Source organism: Bombus pyrosoma, linkage group LG9 (genome assembly GCF_014825855.1).
Source record: "Bombus pyrosoma isolate SC7728 linkage group LG9, ASM1482585v1, whole genome shotgun sequence".
Taxonomy (NCBI): Eukaryota; Metazoa; Arthropoda; class Insecta; order Hymenoptera; family Apidae; genus Bombus; species Bombus pyrosoma.
The window spans coordinates 4,731,428-4,757,144 of NC_057778.1; the positions used below are offsets into that span (position 1 = coordinate 4,731,428).

The 25,717-nt window shown below is 35.6% G+C and overlaps 2 protein-coding genes across 9 annotated transcripts in view; one reads left to right on the forward strand and one right to left on the reverse strand.

Moving 5' to 3' along the window:
* The window catches only part of LOC122571058 (fasciclin-1), a 384,771-nt gene that overhangs the window by 171,494 nt on the left and 187,560 nt on the right, over positions 1 to 25,717 (reverse strand). The window lies entirely within an intron of this gene.
* LOC122571059 (origin recognition complex subunit 3) overlaps positions 1 to 25,717 on the forward strand; it is a 307,804-nt gene that overhangs the window by 66,644 nt on the left and 215,443 nt on the right. Inside the window, exon 13 of one of the 3 annotated variants that reach the window (XM_043734285.1) lies at positions 4,982 to 5,101. The exons of the other annotated variants lie outside the window; for them this stretch is intronic. Coding sequence (XP_043590220.1) covers positions 4,982 to 5,086 — 105 coding nt within the window. The 3' untranslated portion in view covers positions 5,087 to 5,101. Of the gene's footprint in view, positions 1 to 4,981; positions 5,102 to 25,717 lie in introns of those variants that run through there. 3 annotated transcript variants of the gene reach the window in all.

Here is a 25,717-nt window from a genome sequence, read left to right on the forward strand (position 1 = left end):
AAAAAAAAGGTGCCGTTTCTCAAAAAGATTGATCACCGCTAGCGTTTGTTCGGAAGAACACGAGAGAACCGAAGGTACCAGCCGCTTTACGTTCACTCGAGGAGCGCGAAACCGCAAAAACGGAGCGTCGGCGTGCTTCACGGCAATATTGCAGCTGCACTTACGAGCAGCCGACGTTCATAGGCACCGAACCAACCCCTCGAGAAGACCAGGTTAGGAATTCCTTGCGATAACGTTGGACATAGAATAGAAAGAGGGGGAGGGTCGAGGCAGGCAATGGCGGGGAACGATGCTAAGGGAACAAATGGATCTTACAAAGCCGCGTTACTTGCCACTGTAACCTACGTCCGATGGACTCTGAAGCGTTATCGTCGAGTGAGTTGCAAGTGCGCTGAAACTTCATTGCAATCATCCGGTGCACGAACACGCTTGGTAAACGGCAAACCCCTTCCTTTCTTACTTCCTTATACACGCTTCCCTTGATCAAGCATCGAGGTCGGGAATTGATTACCTCGCGGTTCGTTCGTCGGGTAACTGATATCAGCTTAGCGAATGTAGATATTAACGCTGCCACGATCCATGAATTTTTCTTCTACAATATTGCCAAAAACGAAAAGCAATTTGTAATGTTTTAAAAGAATGTTTAATATAGCAATAAGGCTTTCGTCATTTTTTTACCTTGCGCGATAAAGTATGTTATATTGAATTTATTATGCACACGAGTAATGCAGAACTTGCGAAATCTCGTTAATAACATTGGTTTAGGGTCCAGATATAGCGAATAAATTAATGGATTTGGTGATTATGAGTTTGATAGTACCAGGATCAATTATATGACAATATATAAATATATACGTTGAAACTAATCATCCTTTCGTTGCTAAAACATGTTAGGAAATACCTTTCCCTCTCTCTAAATCTCATTTATCACATCTCATGCTAATAGTGGGCTGCGCATGTTTGAAGATACTTCAGTGCTAATCGCCTTTTAAATGGTAAAACGTGTTACTGAATCCCTCCAACTTCCTAAAACGGCAATTCGCATATATTTGAAGATTTCTCACTGCTAATCACTCTTTCAACATTAAAATATATCACGAAATCCTTTTAAGACTCTACACTTAACTCGTAAAATCTCATATGAACAATATTCTTCGTACTTTTGAATATCCTTCAATGTTAAATCACCGCAAATCACCTAATCCTTTAAAAATGTACTGTAAAATTCCTGCGAGTTTTTAAATGTTAGATACAGACGTTAATCACGTTTGCAAAACTATGGTAAATTATAAAATCCCTTCTAATTCCTAGATTTTATTCGTTGAATTTTATGCGAACAGTATTCTTCACGTATGTAGGTATATATGAAGATCCTTTAAAGCTACTCACCTTTCCAGCTCTTTTAAAATACAAGATATACTCTCTAATATAATTCCTCCCACTTCCTAATCCTATTTTTATTCTCGTATTATATTTTATTCTCGTAGTGTCTTATATGAACAGCATCCCGTGCGTATTTAAACATACTTTAGTACTTATTACATTTTCAACGTTAAACAGTATTACAGAATTCCTTGGAGTTGCTAGATCTTCTATGGTAATGTTTTATGCGAACAGTAGTCTGCGCGCACGTACGATCTGGTCGTTACTACGGGATAGGATAAATCGGACTACGTTCCTCGAAGATCCCTGCTGGTTGCAACGATGTAATAGTGTCAGTCTTCGATCACCAGCGATCACGTAACCGTTCGTAAGTAGGATATCGAAAATCCGTTACCTTACGTACGGTATGCAACGTTACATCTCGTCGATATCTTTTCCCTAGTGCTGGTTCTCGCAATTATGCGAGTTACAGTTGCAACTGCGTTTGTTTTTCTACCGGAACCAACCGATTTCAACTTTTGCCATTAACCAACTGTTTTCTATCCTGATGTCTTACGATTATTACCTTTCGATCCCTTTGGCTGCCAGCCATTTGTTACTTCCAGACCTACCACATCGAACCAGAGAAATACCTCGCTATTGACTTCCATTGTTCCCATTTCCTCGCAGTCTCGTTATATGTTTATTAGTTTAAAAGGAACTCAGAACAGTACATGTTTCTATTCTTATCATTATCGTTATCGTTCCTCGGATATTTCTTGTATTTTATGTATCCCATTCTTGTATTTGTATCGTGTATCGTATTCCTCTTTGAATAAAAAATAATGCTTGTTATTAGGTCATAGGAGTATGCTTGAATATAATGGCCGGGGCAAGAAATATTATTTTAGATTTATCGTTGGTTTGTTGGTTTAGTTACAAGAAGTATGTATTTATCGTAAATTATTTTCAACTAACTATTGAACTGATAATATTATCTCTTTACTAGTGTGTTCAAATCGTCGCGGTAGGATTCGAAATACATATGCACTTAGAAAAGAAATATAATATATGTTTGTATTAGGATTTTTATATTTTTATACTTTATATTGCAGAGATCGTAAACTTTTTGCAATTGTGATATATTATACATATGTACAACGCAGTTGCATGTGTGTATATATATATATTCGTGCGGTTTACAAAGAACTTCGTCAAACAACATATGCAAATGTATGTTAACGACGTGGATGCGTAACAAGAATACAAATCAATACAGTGTACTATACATTGCGATCACTTTTCCGCTTACGAGATTAAATCTGTTCAGAAATGAAACGAACAAATAGAAATGAAAGCTTGAAATTGAATACGGTGTGTTACGGAAATTCAGAAATTAATCTGAATTTCCAACAGAATTTTTGATGTATTTCACAAAAGTCTCTTGATTTTAAAAGCATTCTTTATAGAGTTCAGTGGACCATGAATCGTTAAAAATCCTACACTTCATATGTTACAACCTAAAACTTTCGTATTAATAAACTGTCGATAATATAACTATAGATTTATTTCATCCGTTTAATATTATAAGAAGTACTGTACTTTGGATGTTTCACATGTCTTTTCATATTATGTGCATTTTTGCATATTAAAAATAAATGAAAATAAATCCAAAATAAATAAAAATAAAAACGCATAAAGATCTACAACCCATTGATTAAATATATACGATATTTTAAAGGAACTATGCATATATTTGTCGGAGATGAAAGGACACCGGAGCCTTTCCTTTGGAATTTTGGGAAAATCCTCCAATACTTTAGCCTAGATTCTATCATAGCCGTAATTAAACAATTGTTGTCATTCAATCCGATTGTACTTGTCGAGATTTGTGATAGTGGGACTGGGCTCGAGGTGACACAACTGGTCGCCGAACGTAGCCACGGTCACGGGATCGACGTTTTGCCTGACGGAGGTGTGGAGTGGTTGTATGGTTCTCCCTGAAAATGTGGTTGTGGCGGCATACGGCCTCGAGAACGGGCCTAGCCACGTGTGATTTTGCCTCGGAGGTATTAATAATCAAATTCCAGGCAGAAACTGCCTAACAACGGCGATTAGATCTTTCTCGATGCTTCTAACCAGTATATAACAAACGAACGCAATCGTAAAGGGAGGAAAATTTTCATCAGTCTATTATTCGTGCGATCGCCTTGGAAAGTTACACATTGAGCAGTATATACCGAGCGTCCCAGCAAACGTATTTTGTGTTCCAAAGTATTCTACGTTCAGTAAAGAGTTATCCCGTCGACCGTGGATTAATTATTGAACTCAAGAACATTGTCAATAGCATCTCGCGTGTCTAAACACCACGGTTATTCGTTAAACTTTATAAAAAGTCATATTTATACCTGTAAATATAATCTCTGTTGTACAAAACGATGGCTAATTCAAATGAAGAATTGTTACGCGCCCTCAATTATAACGGTAATTCCGACATACTAAACATCTTACTTGAGAAAGTAACACTTCATAATTATGTACCAACCTAATTATAATTACAGATTCGACATAATGAATTTTTTTCGTTTATATAAAAAACGTGGAAAATATTTCAATCTTGTGAATGATTTTACATCTGTCAGAAGCGTCAGACGCTTGTATCACAAATGCGTTTGCAACACCGATTCACCTGCATGATTGATTCGCGGCCCCTAAATGAACTGTTAATTGGGTAAATTGTTAACGTTCATAGGCAACGTGTGACCACTGTTTGATTACGAATCGGTTGTTCGATTAATACCGTGTCCAGTTTGGCGCTCGATTCGATAGAGTTAAACGCTCGAATAAAACATTCAAACGACCGATCGAAATTCACGCGAAATGCATCAAGTATTTATTAAGCCTTCCTCCCCCCGAGATAACATCGCTATAAAATTCACTCTGACGTGTGCATTTGACACCACAAAATTTCCTCAGTTTCAACGGCCGTTTAAGGAACATTTTCTCGAAGGATTTTATTATTTATACACGTGAAACATGTACTACACAATGACTTTTCCAAATTCTTCTGAAACTTAACAATATCTTTTATGTAACATATATATATCGTCTCTTTTTTATTCAACTTTGTAAGGTAACAAATATATCCTTTTCATCGACAATTTTTCATTAAGGAATTCATTACAAAATAAAAGAAAAATTTATTCTAGAATGATATATATTAAATGGACAGCAACCATGAAGGATTTACCAACTAGAAACAAGATTTTCGAATGACCATGAATTAGGGCAGCGCCTGTAGTGACTATGACATTTGTTTCCACGATAATTTCGGTGCTAATCGACAGAAAAGGGCGGTGAAACGAAACAGATGTCCAGTAGAACGAACACTCGCCCTTCTTCATTCTAGATTCCCAATGAATATGGCTGCAAGCCTATAATTTTTGCAGTCAACCTGTTCGACCAGTCATGCAATTCCAAGTTCGTTGCCTTTTTTTCCTTAAGGCAAGGGATAAGTACTTATGTATTGAACGTATCATTGAAATTGTTTCACTTCTATCAATGAAAGGTAACTACAAAATTGCGAATCTAATGATTAAGATCTATTTAATGGTTGCAGTGGCCAGAGATTTCAGGGAACATTCAGGCAAACCTCGGTTATAACCGCCCACCTGTAGAGCCGATTTTGCAGCCAAGTTGCCAACTTCTTATGTCCACTCCCTAGCTTCGAGTATTCTTCGTCCTTGACATCGACGATCTTCATTCTACCATCGTGATATCACAGACCAATTTTTTTACATAATTTGCGTATTTATATTTTCACATATTATTATAACGATGTACAAATAGAAATACAATTTTCAGATATATATTTTATTTTTTCATCTAGGATATTTATGGGCCAAAATTTCTTTGAAAATACCACGCTATATAAAGGCCTGGATCTAATGATTATAGAATACGTATGAAATTATATAAACTGTACGAAGGCAGGAAAGAAAGCCAACAATGAAAATAAACTTCTTAAAATTCTGAAGTTTATTAAAAAATTATTCATACTTTTATGACTATAATTTAAAAAGTGGAATCTTGACAGAAATCTGTTTTATCTATTAAATATTATAGCAAATGCTACACTCAGGATATTTTATATATCCTTGCGTATTACGTGCGTTCTGTGCATTTTTCAACTTCGCATAAAATTTCTCATAAATGCACAAGGATCCACGATATACAATCCGTATCATCCGTATCAGTAAAATCGCAACACTCGTTCGTCGTGAAGACGATGTAAGACTGTTGTACGTTACTGTATTTCCACGTTGAGGAAATTTTTCTCAAAGGTGTCGGTCCCATGTAAACAGCATATCTTCGCCGCAGGTGGCATGGCCGCGTAATCCTGGTGCAACCGCGTCGGGGCGCGTTTATCACCTCGACACGGGATTTTCGCGGGGATTAATACGATTTCGCGGTAATTGGAAGCACGAGCGGGTGCCCGACGAAATTACACCATGGTTGTATGCTGCTGTAGCAGCCGGGCTACAGGCTTAGCCGAACGCGTGAACCGAGAGTTTGCTATCACATATAAATAGTATCGGGCGCCACGTTAATTATCAGAAAGGATAAGCCACTGCGGAGAATGGAGTACGGCGCACAGCACGTAACAGCCGTTGTCTGCGACGAGAGATTAAAGGACCTCTCAGATAATGCGATAAAAGGAGAGATACCAGGTACAAGAGAATAGTTGAAGAAATTTTGGAATTTGCTTAGCCCTTCCGAAGCTTGACAATGTTTCAAATCGGAATAAAAGGAAAGAATTTTTCTTTGGAATACGACTATGTGAAAATTATTAGAACTACGAAAGAATCACTTACACGTACACTTCAAGTTTACATATGTATTCGATAGTGTTAAAGTATGGAGATAATTTGCAGAGGTATTATAAAGAACTTTATTTTAATATTCACATAACTTTGCTCGCCACGTGGACTAGCCGCCGGAGGCCTAGGGCACGAGATTTCACACTACGTTTCTCCCTTTTGTCTCAACGGAGTCCTAGGCCATCATGCGACGCTCACATACGTGCCAAAGAGGGGATACATACTTGTGAGTGTTTTCACACTACGTTCCCTCGCCCTCATACGTACTATACAAACGTACTATATATTCAACAGATAGTATCGAAATTTTGGGTGAAATTCAGAAAATCATTTAGCCCTCTCGAGATTTACAAGATTATGGTGTAGACTGTGATACTTGACTTTGCGATATGATTTCGTAAAAGTTATCAAGTTTGCGTATATATTTGATATTATTAAAATCATACTACCTTCATTCTTGATAATACTTATAGGGGCTTCAGATATCTCTTCAGCGTACCTAATTGCCGAGAAATATAAAGAAACAGTAGCTCATCTGCTACTTTGTAAGAAATACATAAGAAAGATATAAGAAATATACAATAAAGAAAGTATAATGTTCTTACGTATCAACAATTTTAAAAATATGAGATAAACTCTTAGTAGATACATGTGATACTTTACAATTATACAATTACAAGTATAGAATTTTAGAAGCACAGAAGTTAATATGTACATAGAAACTAGTATTAATCATAATGCAAAGTTTCTAAAGTCCACATCAAACACAGAGTTTTATCAAAAGCACTATATAGGCCCCAAGACCTTGAAATTGCCAATTCGTGTCCAGCATACGTTAAACATATTTACATACCGTCTACCCTTCTAATTATCCCGATATGAATAACACAATTACCATACACTTCCGACTAATCTTATCAACTCGTTAAATTTCACCACATCGCGTAGGAACTTCTAAAATTGCCGAGGATTCGATTTTGTGGAAAACCACGGGGTTCACCTATACGTTGTGGATAGATGCGAAACTCGCGTAATAAATCCAACAGGGAAAGGAGATAGATGGAAAGACATAAAGGAAAGCGACTGGAAGAGAAATCGAATCGCTTCCCAGGATTATTAGCCGTCGTTCAACGAACGATTGAACTTTAATGCAACCGGAAGGCGCAGAGGGAAAAGCAAATTAGTATCTGGTAGGTAGGTGGCGCGCATAGGAATGGTCGCCTTATCTAAGCAACAGAGAGCGTCGACAATCGACAAACGACCTCTACTTGTCGTCTCTTTTGCCTTTCGCTCTCTTGACGTCGGGCACACCGCGACGAGTAATTGCCAAGAGCTGAAACATCTGTCGAGACCTTCCTTTTCTTTCTTTATTCGCTTTCACAACCTCATTTCGCTCCAGCCACCTCTTTTGCATGTTACTCTTCGTTTTGTCATCGAGCAACTCTTCCCTGTCTTTCTCTCTCGATGCCTCTTCGCCATGGATAAAGTCCTCGAAAATCGCTATCACTGCACCCCAAGTGTTCGACTTCCGGTGATATTGCCACGAAGATCTTAACGTCGTTGCAGACAGTTTCTTCATGGTAATGTCGTTATTTCTTCTTATCTTTGTACCAACGCGACCGTGTCCGCGCTTCGTAAAAAATTAACAGTAGAACAAGTGGATGATATTTAGAAGATAATAAAGGATTTATGTTAGCTTTATGACATAGGTTGTGATTCTTCAATGGAAATACTTTTTAAGAAAGAAGTATTTTAATTTTAGATCGATGTGGTCTACGAACCATTTACGTTTAATCTTCCTGAATGTCTGATACGACTGGATGCTTTCGTGATCAATTGTGCGTTACAAATCTGAAGATGAATAGGCGAGATTGTACGCTATACAAACGATACTTTATCGACGAAGCTTGATTTCAAAGATTACTTCGAATACTTTGATAAAGGTCCAACACTTCATTTCAGCAGAAGGGAACAGGTAGTTCTTACGCAGCTGAGAATTGACCACGCCAGCCTAACACACATGCACGCATACTACCCACAATTAACCAAAAAAGTGGAGCTACTGCAATTATATCTTTTCAATGGGCCATCCATTAAGCTGCAGAAATGTCTTTCACAAAAGAAGCAAATTTTATCTCTCACCCAAGTCTCATTTAGTTCTGAAATTACTGTAATCGCTATAATTCTACAAATTATATCTTCTTAAAATGTTACTGCTGCATTATTATATTGTTAAGTTACTGTGCTCGATAATAGAAGATTGGCGTGACCTTGAATAAATAAATCCAAAGGTCCATCTCATTTTTCCAGATAATGACGATAAAGGTCTCCTTATTCAACAGATTTGCCAGTGATTATCGATAAGGTTAGGCCGCATTAAAAGTCACATTTAGCCGGAGCATTACGCGATACGTAGATCCGGACGAACGGCTATAATCATCGTCCCTTTGACGTTCCTGGGGTAGCGAGTAACCTGGGCGTGATAAATAACGGCCAATCCACCTAGAGATCACGATACTGCTCGAAAACGTCACCGACACATGAAAGCGACCCCATCGAAATCCAGGGTGAAAACTCTTGGCCGAATGCGTCGCATGCTCGCCTTTATTTATGACAGATTTACAAAATTGGAAAAACTCTTCGCCCCGCGGCTCCACCCCTGGCTTCGCTCCCCTTTTCCTGTGGCGGACCGATCGACCTTCGATTCCTTTCTCGACCCCACGAAATTTAAATTTATGTCCCGCCGATCTCTCGAGGGACGTTTTTATTGCTCACGTCCGTTCCAACACTGTCAAATTCCAGTAAATTAAGACACAACGTAGAAATCTGTTGGCACAGATGGGACAAACAAATTTCACGTTGCGTGAAACATTGCCATTGTTCGATCTCTTCAGTATATACGGAATTTCGGAGATCACGCGCCTTGGCCTATTTGATTAGCATCATGTTTTGGTCACAACAATTGTTGAGTGATTTAAAATACATTAAGATAAATTTGAATGTTCGAATAACGAAGACTGGATAAATTCTGATAGACGAACGTATTTCATTCAAGTTTAACGCTTTCTATGTAACGTTTATGTGTCAATATTCTACCAATTTATGTAAATATACCGTTTTATTTTTTTAATGTATTTTACCCTCATATGAGGATAAGAAGAATGGGTTGGATTACATTTTGCTTTGAGTAATTTTTTATCAAAGATAACGAATAATGTGAGACGTTTGAAGAGAAATATAATGGAATTTTCATTATTAATTCCAATCAGAAGAAACAAATGAATGATGTAATAATATAATAGGTTACTCTAAGCTCATACATACAAATTCAATCCTGGATTTGTCACAAAAATATTCTGTCATATCACGTATGTAAAATTAAATACGATAAAAGGAGACGGAAATGAGATAATATGGCTCAAAATTTAACTTCAACAAAAATTTACTATTCTATTAAATAGTAATAGAATAAACAGTTAAAAAAGATATAATGATAATAAAATAAATAAATGAACTAAACATGAAATATTCACACACACGCATATTTACAAATAATTTTGTGACATGTAATGGACACTACATGTATAATTCTCAAATAACCACGAAACACATTCGTTTGAACTGCTCCAACTGTATCGATTTCCATTCTAATCTCCAAACTCAAGAAACCGGGGAAACCAAGTTGAGAAGCTACAAAATTCACAAAAGATTTCCTTCGACCTTCTCGCAACTAGCTTTTCTATTACCTTCGTATTCACACTTTTATAACCAGCGATCGTTCAATGCACGATCAAAGATACTGGTCTACGTAACAGAGCAGGTGCGAATGTAAAACGAAAAGTACCGGGATACAGAGTTGATAGAGTAGTCAGGGTTATCGAGAATCGAACATAGGAGAGGATTTTTCCTTTTTTGGACGCTGGCAATGGGAACAACCATTGCCATCAGCCAGCTACCATTGCCATAGAGCACAGTCCATTGTAAGGACTTTCCATTTCCTATTTCTCTGTCTGGATTTCTCGCGGTACAACTCGAGAGATTAGCGGCTTCGTCCACTACGACGAAGTCGGCGTGGCTTACGAGGACGAAAAGAACGAGGAAACCAGCACGTTTCTCTGCCTTTACCCTCGGGAAATTACCAGGAACCCCGCGCTACCCGAGTCAACCAATCCTCGACGGTCCCTCGCACATCGGTTTTTCTCTGTGTTCGCTTTCCTCAACGGCCTGTCCTCTTAGCTTCTACTTTTCTATTCTCTGCCTTCTTCGTCTTCTAGGTATTTTATTTTATTTTTTTGTTTTTCATAACGGAGGATAATCGAAACCGAAGTCCTCGAATATGCAGAAATGATTTGCGTCTGACCGGAAAGTTCTCGCTAAATCAAAAACAATTTATGTACACCATATATATTAGGTTGTTGCTTAATGAACGTTGTTTCGAGATAAGTAGTATCAATAAATATACAATTTATGTTAAAATAAAAATTCTTATTTACAGATCAATAAATATCATTTTTATTACAATGCCGGTTTTTAATTAAAGCAGTAAACTTCTGAATAGATATGCTTCCCTTTTCATAATTATGATACCTTATCGAAGAATAGTCATCTCTAAGAAACAGTATCATTAAGTATAATTTATCCTTACCACAGTCTAGGTATGAAAGATATCTGAACTTTTAGATCGCACTTTGTACTTTCTTCTAACTTGTACCATTCTGCCACATCTTAACAAATTACTATTCGAACGTGATACAGGCGGCCGAATTCCTGGGTTTCAGTTGTGCTTCATTCCGCGTGGCTAATTTTACCCTCGCGACCTTCCGGCCGATTTGCTGCGAATGGAAATCGAGCTGCTCGCAACAATTCGCCCGAACGGAATAACCATAGCTTCGGCTACGTCCAGTCGAATGGCGGACGTTCCAAAATTGCCTGTCGCGAATACATTTTACCCGCAGTTCCCTGGTCCAGACTCTGGAACGCTTTCTCGAAAGAAACACGGGGGCGAAACCGATAACCGTTGATCGAAATGGAAACTTGATTCAACGGGTTTGGATTGGATGTGTTGGAAGCCCTGCCACGGGTCAGGTTTGACCTGAAAAGCTGCTGCTTACGAGATAGCGTAGATCACACGAGTGTTATGAACTGCAGGGGCGAAGAGAAAAACGGTCATTGTCAGGAAATGTAAAATTCTATACTACTTGGAGAATACTTTTGGAACTTCTTTTCACTGAATCCACGATGTAAAATTGAACATTATTTACTTTTCTATTGATTTCTAAATTATTTTAAGAACACTAATGAAAATATAAGTATTATAAATATAATTTCACGTATTGTTATTTATTTATTTATTTAATTATTTCACTGGGTGTCTTATTTCAAATATGTTATATATTCTCGTATATTACATACATTCTGTAGTTTTCGCATTTAAATCCGAAATGCATAAACATCTACGGTTTACTCGTTATAGTATTTAACACGTAAGATATCTGTATTTGAATCCCATTCTATAAAGACATAGATTTACTTAGACATTCGCAAACCTGCTAATGAAATTACAGAAGTCAACAGATACGATCCAAGCGTTACATTCATCTCGGCAAACTGTATCGAACAGGTGTGCATGATGTAACGCGTGTACACGTAACACAAAAGACAACGCTCTGATGGGTTGCATCGAGGGAAGAGAGCTAACATAGCACATGCGGCTAGAGACGTCTTCATATTCTACGAGGAACGTAATACGGCGAAAAGGCATTCTTCGCAGGTTCCCGAAAGGAAACGCGGATCCTCCAAGGGAAAACTACCTAATCCATGGCATTTGCAGACGGCTCTTCGGCTACCTTTCTCTCTTCCGCGCCACGTACGCGTCTATCTCTTGCCTTTCTTCTCTTCTTCCTCAGAGACACACCGCTTCTCCCAAACGCCAACCGTTGCATCACTTTATCCTCCCGCATTTCGTCTCTTCTTTTAGAATCAACCAACCCTCTCGAGCCATCGCATCGGTGCAGTTATCGTACGGTCGTCCCTTCTGCGAAATAAGTACGTGTCGTGCGGGAAACAGGGAGCAATCTCGGTGGGCTTAAGCAGCCAGACAACGTCTGCAATTTCATCGTAGATTCGTAAGCGTTCGTTGGAAGAGAAACGAACCACCGATCCCTGGGAAACCGTTTTCAAATCGCGCGAAAGATTACCCGCGATGCCGGCTTATCTCGATCGCGAGATTGCTGGTTTTCTGCAAAGAAACGTTTAATGTAGCGAGCTAATCGCTAATTTAATCCCCGTAAAATGTGATTCTTTTTCTTATTTAGAGATAGAAGAGAGCTGATCTAATTGGATCAACAATTGTCGTGGGACGATTCGCTTTGTTATCGGGTCTTGAGAGTTTATTGCTATTTGGGGATCTTCTGATAGTCTGTAAGAAGGAAGATGTTGTTTTGTTGATATTATTATTTAAAACTTGGTACAAGAAGATGTAACAACCAGCTTGGGATATACTTAATAAAGCGAGACGCTTTAATACTATCCGATTATTGCAATGAATTTGCAAACAATTTGTCAGTATAGCTGAGAAGATACCTTACAAGACAGTCTGAACTTGTATTTGAACACAGAGCAATCTCGAACGCAATCTCCATGCAGATAAAGCTAAGAATGCTGATTAAACAGATCGTCAATGAGCCGAAACGAATTACCTTGATAAGATTAGTTGCCATGGTCAATAAAGCCGGCAATTAAACAGAATATGTTAACGACGGATGGAATAGAAAATGTAATGACTTGAAAATGTAATCGGGAAGCAGGTCAGGCTTCGTGGTAGATATAGTTAACCCAGTTTCGTTTGTGTGGAAAATGAGATTTCTAATTGACAGAGCTTTCCTGCAAGGCATAGGGCAGCGCAAGGTTTACAGGTTATTATGAAGTAGACTACATGATGTGATAGCGAGCATTTCTAATGATGCAATAGTTATTATCTGTGAATGGTTTATAAACACGGTATACACATTGCATTGAACTTATCTCGATATTTATGTATTTCATTTTTTTACTATTATTGTTACTCATATTAGTGATTTTTCTTTATGTTTGATAATATTTTTAAATTGATATTTATGGCGTGGTGGAATATTAAAGCAGAAATATTAATATTAAAAATTAGTAGAATTATTTATACATATACGTTTATGGTTAATTGTTATCGTATGCATTCAGTCTTCAATTTGATTTGAATTAATCTATTATTATATTAAATATTGAAACTAATATTACAAATAACAATAGTAATTGTCTCTGTTTGTGATAGATTTTTGTCTGAAAAGTTTTCCAAGTTTTCCAGAAGTTTTCTCATGAATTGAGTAATATAATGAACTGACTCTGAAAATTGCAAAAAATTATTCCCATGCGTACAGAAAGTTTTAGATTACATAGTACATTTACGCCATTAATGTACGATAATGGTCTAAATAATGCTCGTTTATTACGACATAGCGTGTATTACTGTTATGGACATTTCCTAATTCATTCTAATTTTAGACACAAGATTACCATCAGAACACGAATTTATCACGTCTTGAATGCTGTGATAGGTGGTAGTTAACCTGCTTCACTGACCTAACCCACCAACAGCTTATGTTTCTGGTTAGTTCAGTGATTTACGGAATAACCCGAATATCCAGTTCCGTAATGCCAACAATTATACAGTATCGTTATATCACGGAGAAGATTGTAGTATTTTAGCAATCAAATCGGTTGTGGAACGTTGGGAACACGTAACGCGTTTCTCCTACTACGCTTAATCCTGTAACAAGCAACTTTGATCCCCTAGTTGCCAGAAGGATAATTAATTGAACTTCTTATAGCAATGGTTTTACGATATCGTGTTTATTTATAATAATACGAATCATACAGACAAACAAATTAGAAACTTAAGAAAATATTGAAATTTCGTAAATATTAATGAAACATTGTACGTAGAATGGGTGTTTAGAAATGTAATGCTAGGAAAAGATTATTCACAAATAACGCATATTCTATAATTAGTTGTTACTGGTGAATGATAAATAAATGAGAAATTTATTTGTCACCTTTTATTCATTATTTGACATTTTGAAATATTTCACTAGAACCTATCAGAAAACGCAAAATTAATCTCCGTAAAGAAACGAATGAGCGAATAAGGAATTGGAATCAAATGAGGAAAGAACGAATGGACGAATAAATGAAAAAAGAATTGAAATCGGACAATGAATGGAACTTTATTTTACTCGTTCGTTTGCTCAACCCTGATTTACGAGTAGATCGAGAAATAGAGAAAGAAGACTACGTTAAAGCATACATGAATGTGTTGAAGTCAAAACGTGATCACGATACCTTCATTATACGTGTATCCATGTATGCTACTCTTATCTTCTTGTAGCGCGTAATATAATTTCCTTTTCGTTATAAATATCTTGATAACAGAAACAAGAATTATTTCATACATTACATATTATTCATACATTCGTTTCATACATTATATATTAAAATATAAAATAAAACTGATTTCGTTCGATAGTTAAATCATAAAATAATTCAGAGAAAAATCATTTGTTTTTTTCTATTCGCATAAATTAATACATAATTATTCCAAAACTGACATCCAACAAAATTTAATATGATATATCATCTAAATAATCACTATACATAATTTAAACAGTATTTCTCAAATATTTTAATAAAATAATATCTAAATCTACTCCTAATATCCTACTCAAATAATCGATTTCTGGTCCTAAATACAAAAGAGCCAACGAATTACGGTCTTAAGGAACCGAACTGCGCGCAAAGCATTCTGTCCAAGAAGATATTCAGGTTCTAGTTAAACGATGGAAGGTTTAAACAATAGCTGACATGATAGCTCGTTACTTTACCGCAGTGTTGTCTATAGGTAGCCTCTGTGATACCACGTGAAAGAGGAGGTGGATGTAACTAGGTTGCCGCAGAGTGACGTCACAATTGCTCTAACCCACTTTTGACGCGGGTCATAGTTCGCTTGTTCCTGTATTCCGCAAACATTGCTAGAAAATTACGAGCCTGATGATCGAGACGACCCACCGCCACTTATTTTTCACTCTAAACTCGCGAAATTAAAAGGCAACGCGCTGGATGCAAATTTACCAATCCTCTACAATCTCTCGATCTAATCTTCCAACAAACTCGTCTACATGCTTCGTACTACTTACACTGAACTTTCAGTTCTAGGTCATGTTATTCGCATGCCTCTTGTTTAAGATCTCATTAGCGAGTTCCTCCAGATGAATTTAAGAGTACGATCTTCCTCAGAGAAAGGCAGACGTTCTTATAAAGCTTTTATGGAGTTTTGGCTACCATATAAACTGGTATCATCGCATCTTTCCTGAAATATCATCGTGAAAGGAGATCGTACAGAATCAACGAAAGTCCTAATCGAGTGACTCGAACTGTGAAGTCATTCTCAAATATATCCAAGTTTTTGAAACATATCAGCGTTTTTCGTTTAATTTAACATAATACGAATTCTCACCTGTAATTACTGTTACGTAAGTAATGTGGTTTCCAATGGTTCAGATGGACTGATGTAAACAAGAAAATCTAAGTAAATAAATAGCAACAGATTTTGGGAAACGAAAATCTAATGTTTGGGAGGACGCAATTTTACTTGACTGATAGATTTTGATATTTTTCAAGAGCTACTTCTTTTCAATTTACATTTGTGAAAAACATCCCTCCTTTTTTATTAATCTTTGGTAAAAAGAAAGTTTTTTAAAGATCAGAATAATATGATAATCGGAAAATGTGCTAAATTCTTGATGAACAGGTAGACTTATTGATTAAGTTAACTTATTGGATGTCTGCAACGTTCTTTACTTGTTTCCTTATTGAAAATGGTCTGATGTTTTCACCTGGAAACGACATCTTTTTTCTTCGCCGATTCTGAATATTTCACTTTAATTATCCAATACATAGAAATATTTTGTAAATAATCTTGTGGAATAATTTTCCAAAAATTCCTGACAAACAGTATCCTTCCGATTGTCTCTTCAATTTATGATAAATAATATTCTTCCGACTCCATCGAATGTACAATATACAGACTATAACAGAATATACAAACAGTTGGGGATACTGCGAATTATTCGAACAATCTAATACATTGTAATTATTATAATTATAATTACGTATATTATAATCCTAATTAAGCAATGCATTTATTACGTTGCAACATGATATGATTTTATGTTATAATGTAGTTACTAATAACCATAAACTGGATGTGACTTTAAATAAATAAGTAATCGAGTAACTAAATAAATAAAATCTAACGAATTAAGGAGCGAGGATAGGGTGTCAAAAATCGGATTCCGCGATATGTCGTTTATGGAAGAAGAACACTGTCGATTCCTCACAGGCATTTCCCTGGTAAATGCAGAAGCTATGTCATTCCCTAACGATACAACAAAACACAGTAAAACAGCTGCATGGCACGAGCAACGGGATTGTTTAATCGCGTGCCGACTGTATCGCAACGGTCTTACTCGAAATTTTTGTACTTGCTGACTTGGTTCATAGATCGCTGTCACGGTATTAAAGCTGTGCGACGAAAACGGTCAGTTAAACGCGCCCCAAAAGATTCACGTTAAAGTTAAGAAATCAAATCTACGAGGACGGGAACTCGATTAGGGTTGATTAGTCGCAGGAATCGCAATTTCACACGCGATGTACTGACCTATATTCTCGAAGTAAGCCAGTACAACACACTTCCTCGAAGTACGTACTACAGTATATACTTCGATCATTTCTCCGGTTCGATCAAAGGTTCGATCATTGTGAAACTAGAAAGGACATAATAGTAATCGCATCCTCTTCTTTTAAATGTATTGTTGTTTTATCGCATCGTTTATGCAATAGGCTTTAGAAGTACCTTGACGAAGTACTATGTACTTCTTTCATTTCATTGTACGATGGACAAATGTAAATACTAGAAAAATTCTTTCGTTTTGTCAAAGAATTCTATTACATCCTTTCCTCGAGTTACTTTTACAGTAACAGTTATTGGAATTTTTATATGCTACCTTTCAAAGGGCGAAATACGCAGGTAGTTTCGACATCAAATGAGACTATGGTTGAGTAAATGGAAAATTATTCCCAAACATGCAATACAATATAATACGAAGTAAAACTAATACTACGATATAGTACGATACGGGACAATCCAATCTAAATTCAAAAACAAATATTCAACAACTCTCAGACAATCATCCTTCGCTTGATATATCCTAGCATTTTCACATTCTCTCTTCCTCTACTTCGTCAAACAAATTTTACCACAAAATTAAAGCTGCAGATTTCATCTTAATCTAGTGAAGCCTTCTTAACTTGGATAGCGTATTATGACTAACATCTGAAGATTAATTATCAGGAGAATGATTTCTTCATTCCTTTAAATTAAATGATATGCATACGATTGTATGTTTAATGGATATTATACAATGAATATACAAAATATATTATACAATAAAAATGTACGTTTATGTACATTTCATCCAATGTAGCATTTATATAAAAATTTGTTCGCATGTTGCCTAAAAAGTTCGTTTAAAAATATCAACTATAGATCCCCAACTATAGAACAATAAAATTTACATATATATATGACGAAATTTCCTTGAATTATAAAATTATAAAACTACTATTCTGTTCTAACAGAGAATATTAGAAAATATAACGTTGACGTATTCATATATTACATAGTAAATCTTTTATGTGCAAATTATCTGATTTTGGCAAGGTTATCATTAGAACAGGAATCGGCTTATATTAGTTGGAAGCTGGAAGCTGGAAGCTCGATATTGGAGAAGCCTCGTACCCGCTGCGGAACGATGCAGCGCAACTGCAATATTCGACTACGTATGCATGTTACAGACACCGGCCACGTTCAATCGAGATTACCGTGCTGATTCAATCGCATAATGTGCATCGTGTTGCACCGTTGCTGCGGTTGGTCCTCAAAAGCGTCGGCTTATCAAGTCAATCGTCGAGCCATCGATTCCCTCGCTGATTTCTATGCTATGCACATGCACGACCACATGTTTTCACGTGTATTATTGCCATTCGTAAATGATGAGAAAAATAATGGAAGACAGACGAGAGAATATTGAAATACTCATACAACTTCAGTTTTTTTTTTTTTTTTTTTTTTTTTTTGTAATGCAATGCAATATCAACGGATAACGTTTTAATAGAATTTGGTCATATTGGTTATATTGGTCATAGAAAATTGTAAAACTTTTCCCTCTTCCATTCTTTTCTAATACATAACATTTACAAGAAAAACGTTTTCAACTAATAGCGTGAACACCCTGTAGAGACAGAGGATTAATCGTTATAACTGCTTCACAAACGAAAATTCGATTTCCATATTTTGCCAGTTAAAACTGTTTCATAGACGTACATTCAATTTCTTCATTTTATTATATTATATTTCCCACAATATACGTAGAAATATCCTCGAGGTAAAATCGAGAGGAATTGCAAAAGGAAGATCGAGAGATTTGTCGGTAAGGATTATGGAAAATTTATAAAGTTGAGGCGATACTAAATACCCTTATTAAGCCGTGTCGCTTTGTGTTTCACCCTCTAACCACGAGATCCTTCAACCCTGTATACTTGGAGCAATACAGCTTTCCTTTCATGGTAATCTCCGCATGGCGTTTCACCCTTTCAGCATAGCCTCCTTTCGAACATCAGTAAACTGCAGATAAAGCGCAGCCAATTCTGCCCCTTCCACTTCCCTTGCTATTTCGCCACCTTCCCACCACTCAATCTCGGCTTTACGGGCCAAAGTTAAGATTCCGAAGCTATAGCTGTCTACGGTTAATCCAGCCGAGGATCTACCAAGATTCACCCCTCGCCAGCTAAAATATAAGCTCTATCCAAGTAAATATTCAATGCGTGACGATATATGAAGAGTACACGGGGTGTCCTCGTTTTAAGCTATTAATGCACGAGTTTCGAAAAGTAAGGCAGGTAGAAATAGATATCGTTAAGGGGATGGATAAACTTGGAGAGAAGAAGCAAGTAGAAAGTTTTTAATTGAATAAAGTCACTTATGTTTTCTTTTCTCTCTATTTTTTTAATAATGTGCGATACACTTGTTAAAATACACGTTAAACGAAGTAACGAAATTTATGAAGTCTTGAAAATTTTGAAAATTTTATAAGAACGATTATGTTATCTGGATAAAAAGGAACGAAAAGGAAAGTTTTATGGAGTTTCATGGGTTTGCCTTTAACGAAGTGTTATATAAAATGTTATGATTATACTAAAAAAATTCATACTCCAACATATAATAATTTCAATACGTTCATCTAGGTTTCAAAATATTATCAAAAACATGGCGGAAAAATTTGAGGGACTAATAATTCTTTTCTAAAAAATAATTTCTACCGTTCAGTACGTAATTAGTAATTATCCATCATGCCTAATAACTAATTGGTATCAACCGTTAGTTATCTAGTAAAGTGCGCTGATATAAATTACGATAAACTTAGCTTGTTGCTCAGTCATCTTGCAGTAATATCTATGGATAGCATAGCTAAATTAAATTTCACGCACGCTAGAGTAGTCAAAGGGAATGGTTTCGTAAGATACGTCAAGCGAATAACACAGCTTCTTAATTGGTTACACACTTTCTTAACGAGTACAACAAAATATAATAAATATAATAAAACTCGAGTACATTATGTAATATTTCCATTTAAATATTCTATTACACGATTAATTGATAAAATATTTATAAAATTTTAGAGGAAGAAATCTAAATAATTATTTTATAATGGCATAATTGTTCAATGTGATTATAAATGTTAAAATAGCAAACAAACAGAGAGCATAATAATTATCTCGAATTGCAAGGTGCCATATTAATTGAAATTTCAGTTATGACACTTTTTTCGAAGTCACGTAAACTGTTTTCATTTTCTCGATCATAAAATGTATTTTCACATTGTTTGTTGTAAATATCCAGTGCTATTTCCATCGTAATTGCCCCTCTTTGTTACGGTTATGTCTTTACGTAATGCTTGTGCTTATTAAATGTTACGGTTATTGTTACGAGCATAGAGCTAAGAGAAAATTAAGGAGGTTAGCAGGTTCGGAATTCAAGCTGAATTAGGAACTAACTAATCATAACATAATATAGTAATTTTTAACCTATTACAATAATAAATTCATACTGTAGTTTGATTTTATATTAAACATTTAAAATCGATCTAAATTCCTATTTTAATCTTAAAAAATATTAGCTAAGCAATCAAAATTTCCATTTGATAACAAGTTTGATTAATTAAGTAACAGCTTATAAACAAGACCAATCTAACTGCAAATTACTAAAATATATTATCTTCAAAACAGACTAACGAGTCGGTAAAATGAATAGCCCGTTGCTGGAGCAGTAACATTTGTCAACATAATTTTCTCGCAGACTAAGTTAGGTTACTTTACGACGAGGAGTCTCGACTGACCTTAAACGAGGTGGAACGAACCACTTCTCAAAACTTAGTCGCGGTAGCCAATAAACCCAATGTGATTAGACAATGAGAACAATATCAAACCGGCAAACGGAGCCACCAACTTAATTACTTGAAAATGTAATCGGAAAACAGGTTTCCGTGGTTCGTAACAGCTCTCTCTCTCTCTCTCTCTCGTTCTGTCCCTCACTCTTGCCTACCTAGTTATCTTTATGTGGAAAATGAAATTCCTTGCTTATATCGCTGGATCTCGAACTAAGGACCAGAACAAGGGCTCGCTGATTATTTCAGAGCACGATGTGCAACACTAGATTACAAGTACTTGCTGTAACTTAATTAGCGCAGCATTTTCCTCGGATCTGTATGAAAATTACGTTCTACATGCGCTAAGAGGCATTATCTTTTTGGATAATTTAAACTTAATTTATGCGAAGTTATAGACAAATTTTGGATGGAAGAGGATGTCTGTCGAGTAGAATGATCCTCCACTCGTTACTCGACTACAGATGTTCATACAGTATGTATGTTAAAAGCTTAATAGGGACAAATGTACTCTGCAATTCAGAAATTATTATTTCTGCTGGAAAAGAAACCGAACGTTTAGAAGAAATTTGTCGTACGCCTCAGAAGTTTGCTTTTACGAATGGAAATCATTTATTTCTAATCTTACAATGAAAATAGTTCGTCACGGTGATAAAAGAAAGGAGTAAAATCTTTAATCTATGTAACATTTCCCATTTCGAATGACATACCAAACATCCAAACCATTGCTCTGCACTACACACTGTATATTATCTTCATTGGAAAATTAATTGAAACGGCCAAATTATACTAACAGACTGTGATACATGACGTTTCTGTAAACGGATTAAAAGGATTACAGTCAAAATTTCGAACATATTAATGCACAATACAAACGGCGTCGGACAACTGTAAAAGACAACCGGTAACAAAGTTACACACAGCCTGTCAATTTGTCAGTATGAAACATCGTACACGTGGCTGCGCGTATGGACTGCCATTGTGCAGTAATATAGTCTCTGGAACAGGCCTTAATGCCAAATATCCCCTACGAAATTGTACAGGATTATGCCCGATAGCGCGAGAGCGAGAGAGAGAGAGAGAGAGAAAGATAGAGAGACAGAAAGGACACAGCACCAGTTGCAAACGTTCCCTGGCCACGTTGCTGCTGCAAAGCTATTAACCTCGGACTGGCCTCTCGAAGAGACAGGACTAACGGCACCACCAACTCTCCATTGTCCAATTCCGACGCGATCTATTGCTTGGCCCTCAATTATGGAACCTACCTCCCCTTCGTTCTTGTTATTTCCGGTATTTCGTATCTCCTTTCAATAACATCACTGAGCACCTCTTCAGAGTTCTCGGATATGTTGAATAATTGTTTCATCGTACTCGTGCCAGGCAAATCTGAATTTGTTATTCATGGGGGAACTTTTTAATCGTAGATGATTCGATCACATCTGTGTTTGCTTTGACGCTAATACGTTCTCTGAATTATTTTAGACTCACTCGTGTTTTGTTGATAATGATTTCTCATCTTAAAGATCGTCTTAAACATCTCTTCAAACATTTGGGCTAAGTCGAACGATTGTTTCACCGTATTCGTTTCAAACAAGCATTTTTGAATATTCTTTATTTGTGGCATAGTAAGCGATCACATGATTGGTTTAACTTTGTATCTTTAACCTACATTGCGTTCTCTAACGTTTCTCAATCGCTGAATTTTCGTTTTTTTTTAGTTTCTTTTATACTACTTCCACGCAATCATAAGTTTCTGCTATTTATATGAGTAGGCCAATCAGTCTATAACTACATGATATAACTATGATACTAAAAAGTATATTATAGTATTATAAGTATATTATATACTTTCTTTATTTTTCTGTATCCTTCCATTCAATATTTATTAATATACTTCTATTAATTACAACGTAAATGCACTTTAACGTCAAGTTATTTCGATAAATCTGTTATGTTGAACAATCTGTGTATTGTTACACACTATACATTGAAAATATGCAGCGAATGGTCGATATACGTCAAGAGATTGCCACAGATAACATATGGTGGTTATTCAGCTAGTATCGAGGAGATGTTGGTCAAACAGTTGCAAACATCACGCATGCGTTATTGCTGTGGTTATTAACCTCGACAGATACTCCAAGAGACGCGTCAGAAACCGTGTCCATAGTCCAATTTCATCTCGATCTATCGTCTGATCCTCGATTGTGCCTACGTCACTGTTCTACACCATATCCGGCATACTGTATTGTCCACGTTTATTGTGCTCCAACCGTGCACCACACAAATGATCCTATATCATCTCCAATTACACACTCTTCCTTTAATCACATGTGATTTCGCGTTCTCTCAATAGGCATCGCAGACTTTTTAATTAAATTTACTATCTTACGAGCAAATTACAAGTTTCTGTGTTTAAGTCTCCTTGATAATAAATATAAATTAATAATAAAAAATAATAAATGTACTTAGTTATTGATAGCACAAGAATTTCTTAAGTTTGTAATTTCTTTGCTGCAAGATAGTTATCCTATGGTAAAATCAATTTTTTATTTACTATCTTGTAATGATATTTATTATTAATGTGTTCCATGATCTATGTTTCACTAAGATTAATCAATGGATGTTAATCACTGAGACACTGACGTGTTTTATGGTACTTCGATTCTAGCATCTTTATATTATTACTTCTTATTCTTTGTAGTTCTACAGTGTAACAAGATACTTAATTAAAATAAGAAAGTATTTTATTTTATGATAGTCCACATCACTCGATCATGTTGCTAACATAAAGTGACTATTATCAAGTCACTTGGAAATCTTTCATATTGGATCGCTTGAAAAATTCATAGCAAAGCTTAAGGACAAAAACTTGAGAAACATTTCAAATATATTTTCGTAGAACAATCAGGTTATATTTAAAAGAAAATGAAATGAAATTAAGAGATCACGCGTTTGTATCCATTTCCATGAATTAATATCATTTATCGTTTATTATGTTGCAATGCTGTTTACTGAAATCAATACGCGAGAAGGACATGAAGGATATGGAAAGAAAAGCTCGAGCAGAGAATGCAATTATCCATATGGTAGTTATACAACGTGTGCATCGACACTGCAAAGCTATTAACCGAGTAGACAAGCTTCCCGCCATGTCCATAGTTTACTCCTGTCGCAATCTATTGCCGAATCCTCAATTATATGCTCTCACGTCACTGTTCTCCATCTGTTTCCTTTGTACCGGTTCATTTGCTGGAATTATCGTTCATACGATAATTGCTTCCATCTCGTATTCTTTTTCAACTCTGTTGCGTAATACGTACTAACAATAATTACGTATCAGCAAATCGTGATTTAAATTTTCAGATTAAATGAAACAGTCATGAAGGCAACTTTCCAGTGATTTCAGTACAGTCATGTAATTTATCTTCCTTTATAATGCAAACAGTTGACAAGTGACAACTTCATTTTGTAAGGATACCCAAAGTTAATTAATCATTATTCTACGTCTACTAAATATCCGATGATTTATACACGAGACTATGTATATTTATGCATTTATACTTACTATTGTATTATTTGATTTTATCACTGCCGTTAAACAACTTATTTATTGTAATTCTTAATTCCCGTATTTAAGGGATAATCAAACGTGATTTTCCTCTTTTTCTTGTGAAAGTCAATTGAAATATATTCAAGATGAAATATAGGAGCAACTCAGAAAATAATTCCACATTTTTCATTACAAAAGATCCTAGAAAGAATCATACAGTAAAAGTAACGCTATGAAAGAAACGACCTTTCTTTGTCTTTTTTCTTTTTTCTCCCCCATGAAACGACATTTAATTGTAAACATAGGAAAATGGACACGTAAGATATCTTGTCTAAAGCGTCACGTGTACAACATAACGTCGTGAGATATCTTGTTTGTAGATGTGAAAGGGCTAACAATGTTAAGTGTACGACACGTTATACCTTGAAACAACAATTTTTTTACATGCAACGATGTTCAGTTGTAAATATTAGGAAGCTGACACGCGAGATATCTCGCCTAAAGCGTCACGTGAACAACATAACGTCGCGACAAAGCATTGCATAAATAACATTATACGAGGAGTCACGAGATACCTTGTCCATGTATGCTGACAGGATAAATAGTATATCATATATCATGTAATAGTATCATAAAATCCATTAATCGATTTCTAGTAATAATATATAACTTTTACCAGAGCGTATAAATTAATGATAGATTAGTAATAGGAATGGAATCATTAGAATATAAGTAAAAAAGATTGATTAAAAACATAGAAATGATATATTTTATTATCTACTATATATACCAGTATGTAAATTTCTTATTCGTATACGTTATCTATATTAATTAAGGTTCATTGAATTTATATTGCTTCCTATTAATATATACAGTCTTATTAATTTAGTAGATTCTCCTCAATTGGTTTTCGTTAAAAAATTAAAGAATCTGAAGATGTGTTTACTAAATAAGAAAATAATTATATGAGATTTAACAATTACAAACGTCAGTTTTATAATTGTATATTAACTATTGAAAATCAATTTAATCGGGTTATGAATATATTATTGGATTGATCCTAAAAATTCTTGACACATCTGGTATTCAGTGTCTTAAGAAGGATACAATCGAATGAAATGCTGAATTATGATCCTACTAATTTAATTAACGTCCGTCAAAAGTAAACAAATACATATTTTGAATAAAAAGAATGCTTTCCTGAGTGGCAGCGTATCGCAAACAAGAAAATATAAAGAGTATCGTAAAGATGAAAATATAATTATATTTATAAACTGAACTTTTTATCTTTTTTTTTTCTTTTTTTGGTTGGAATAAAAATACAAGACTCG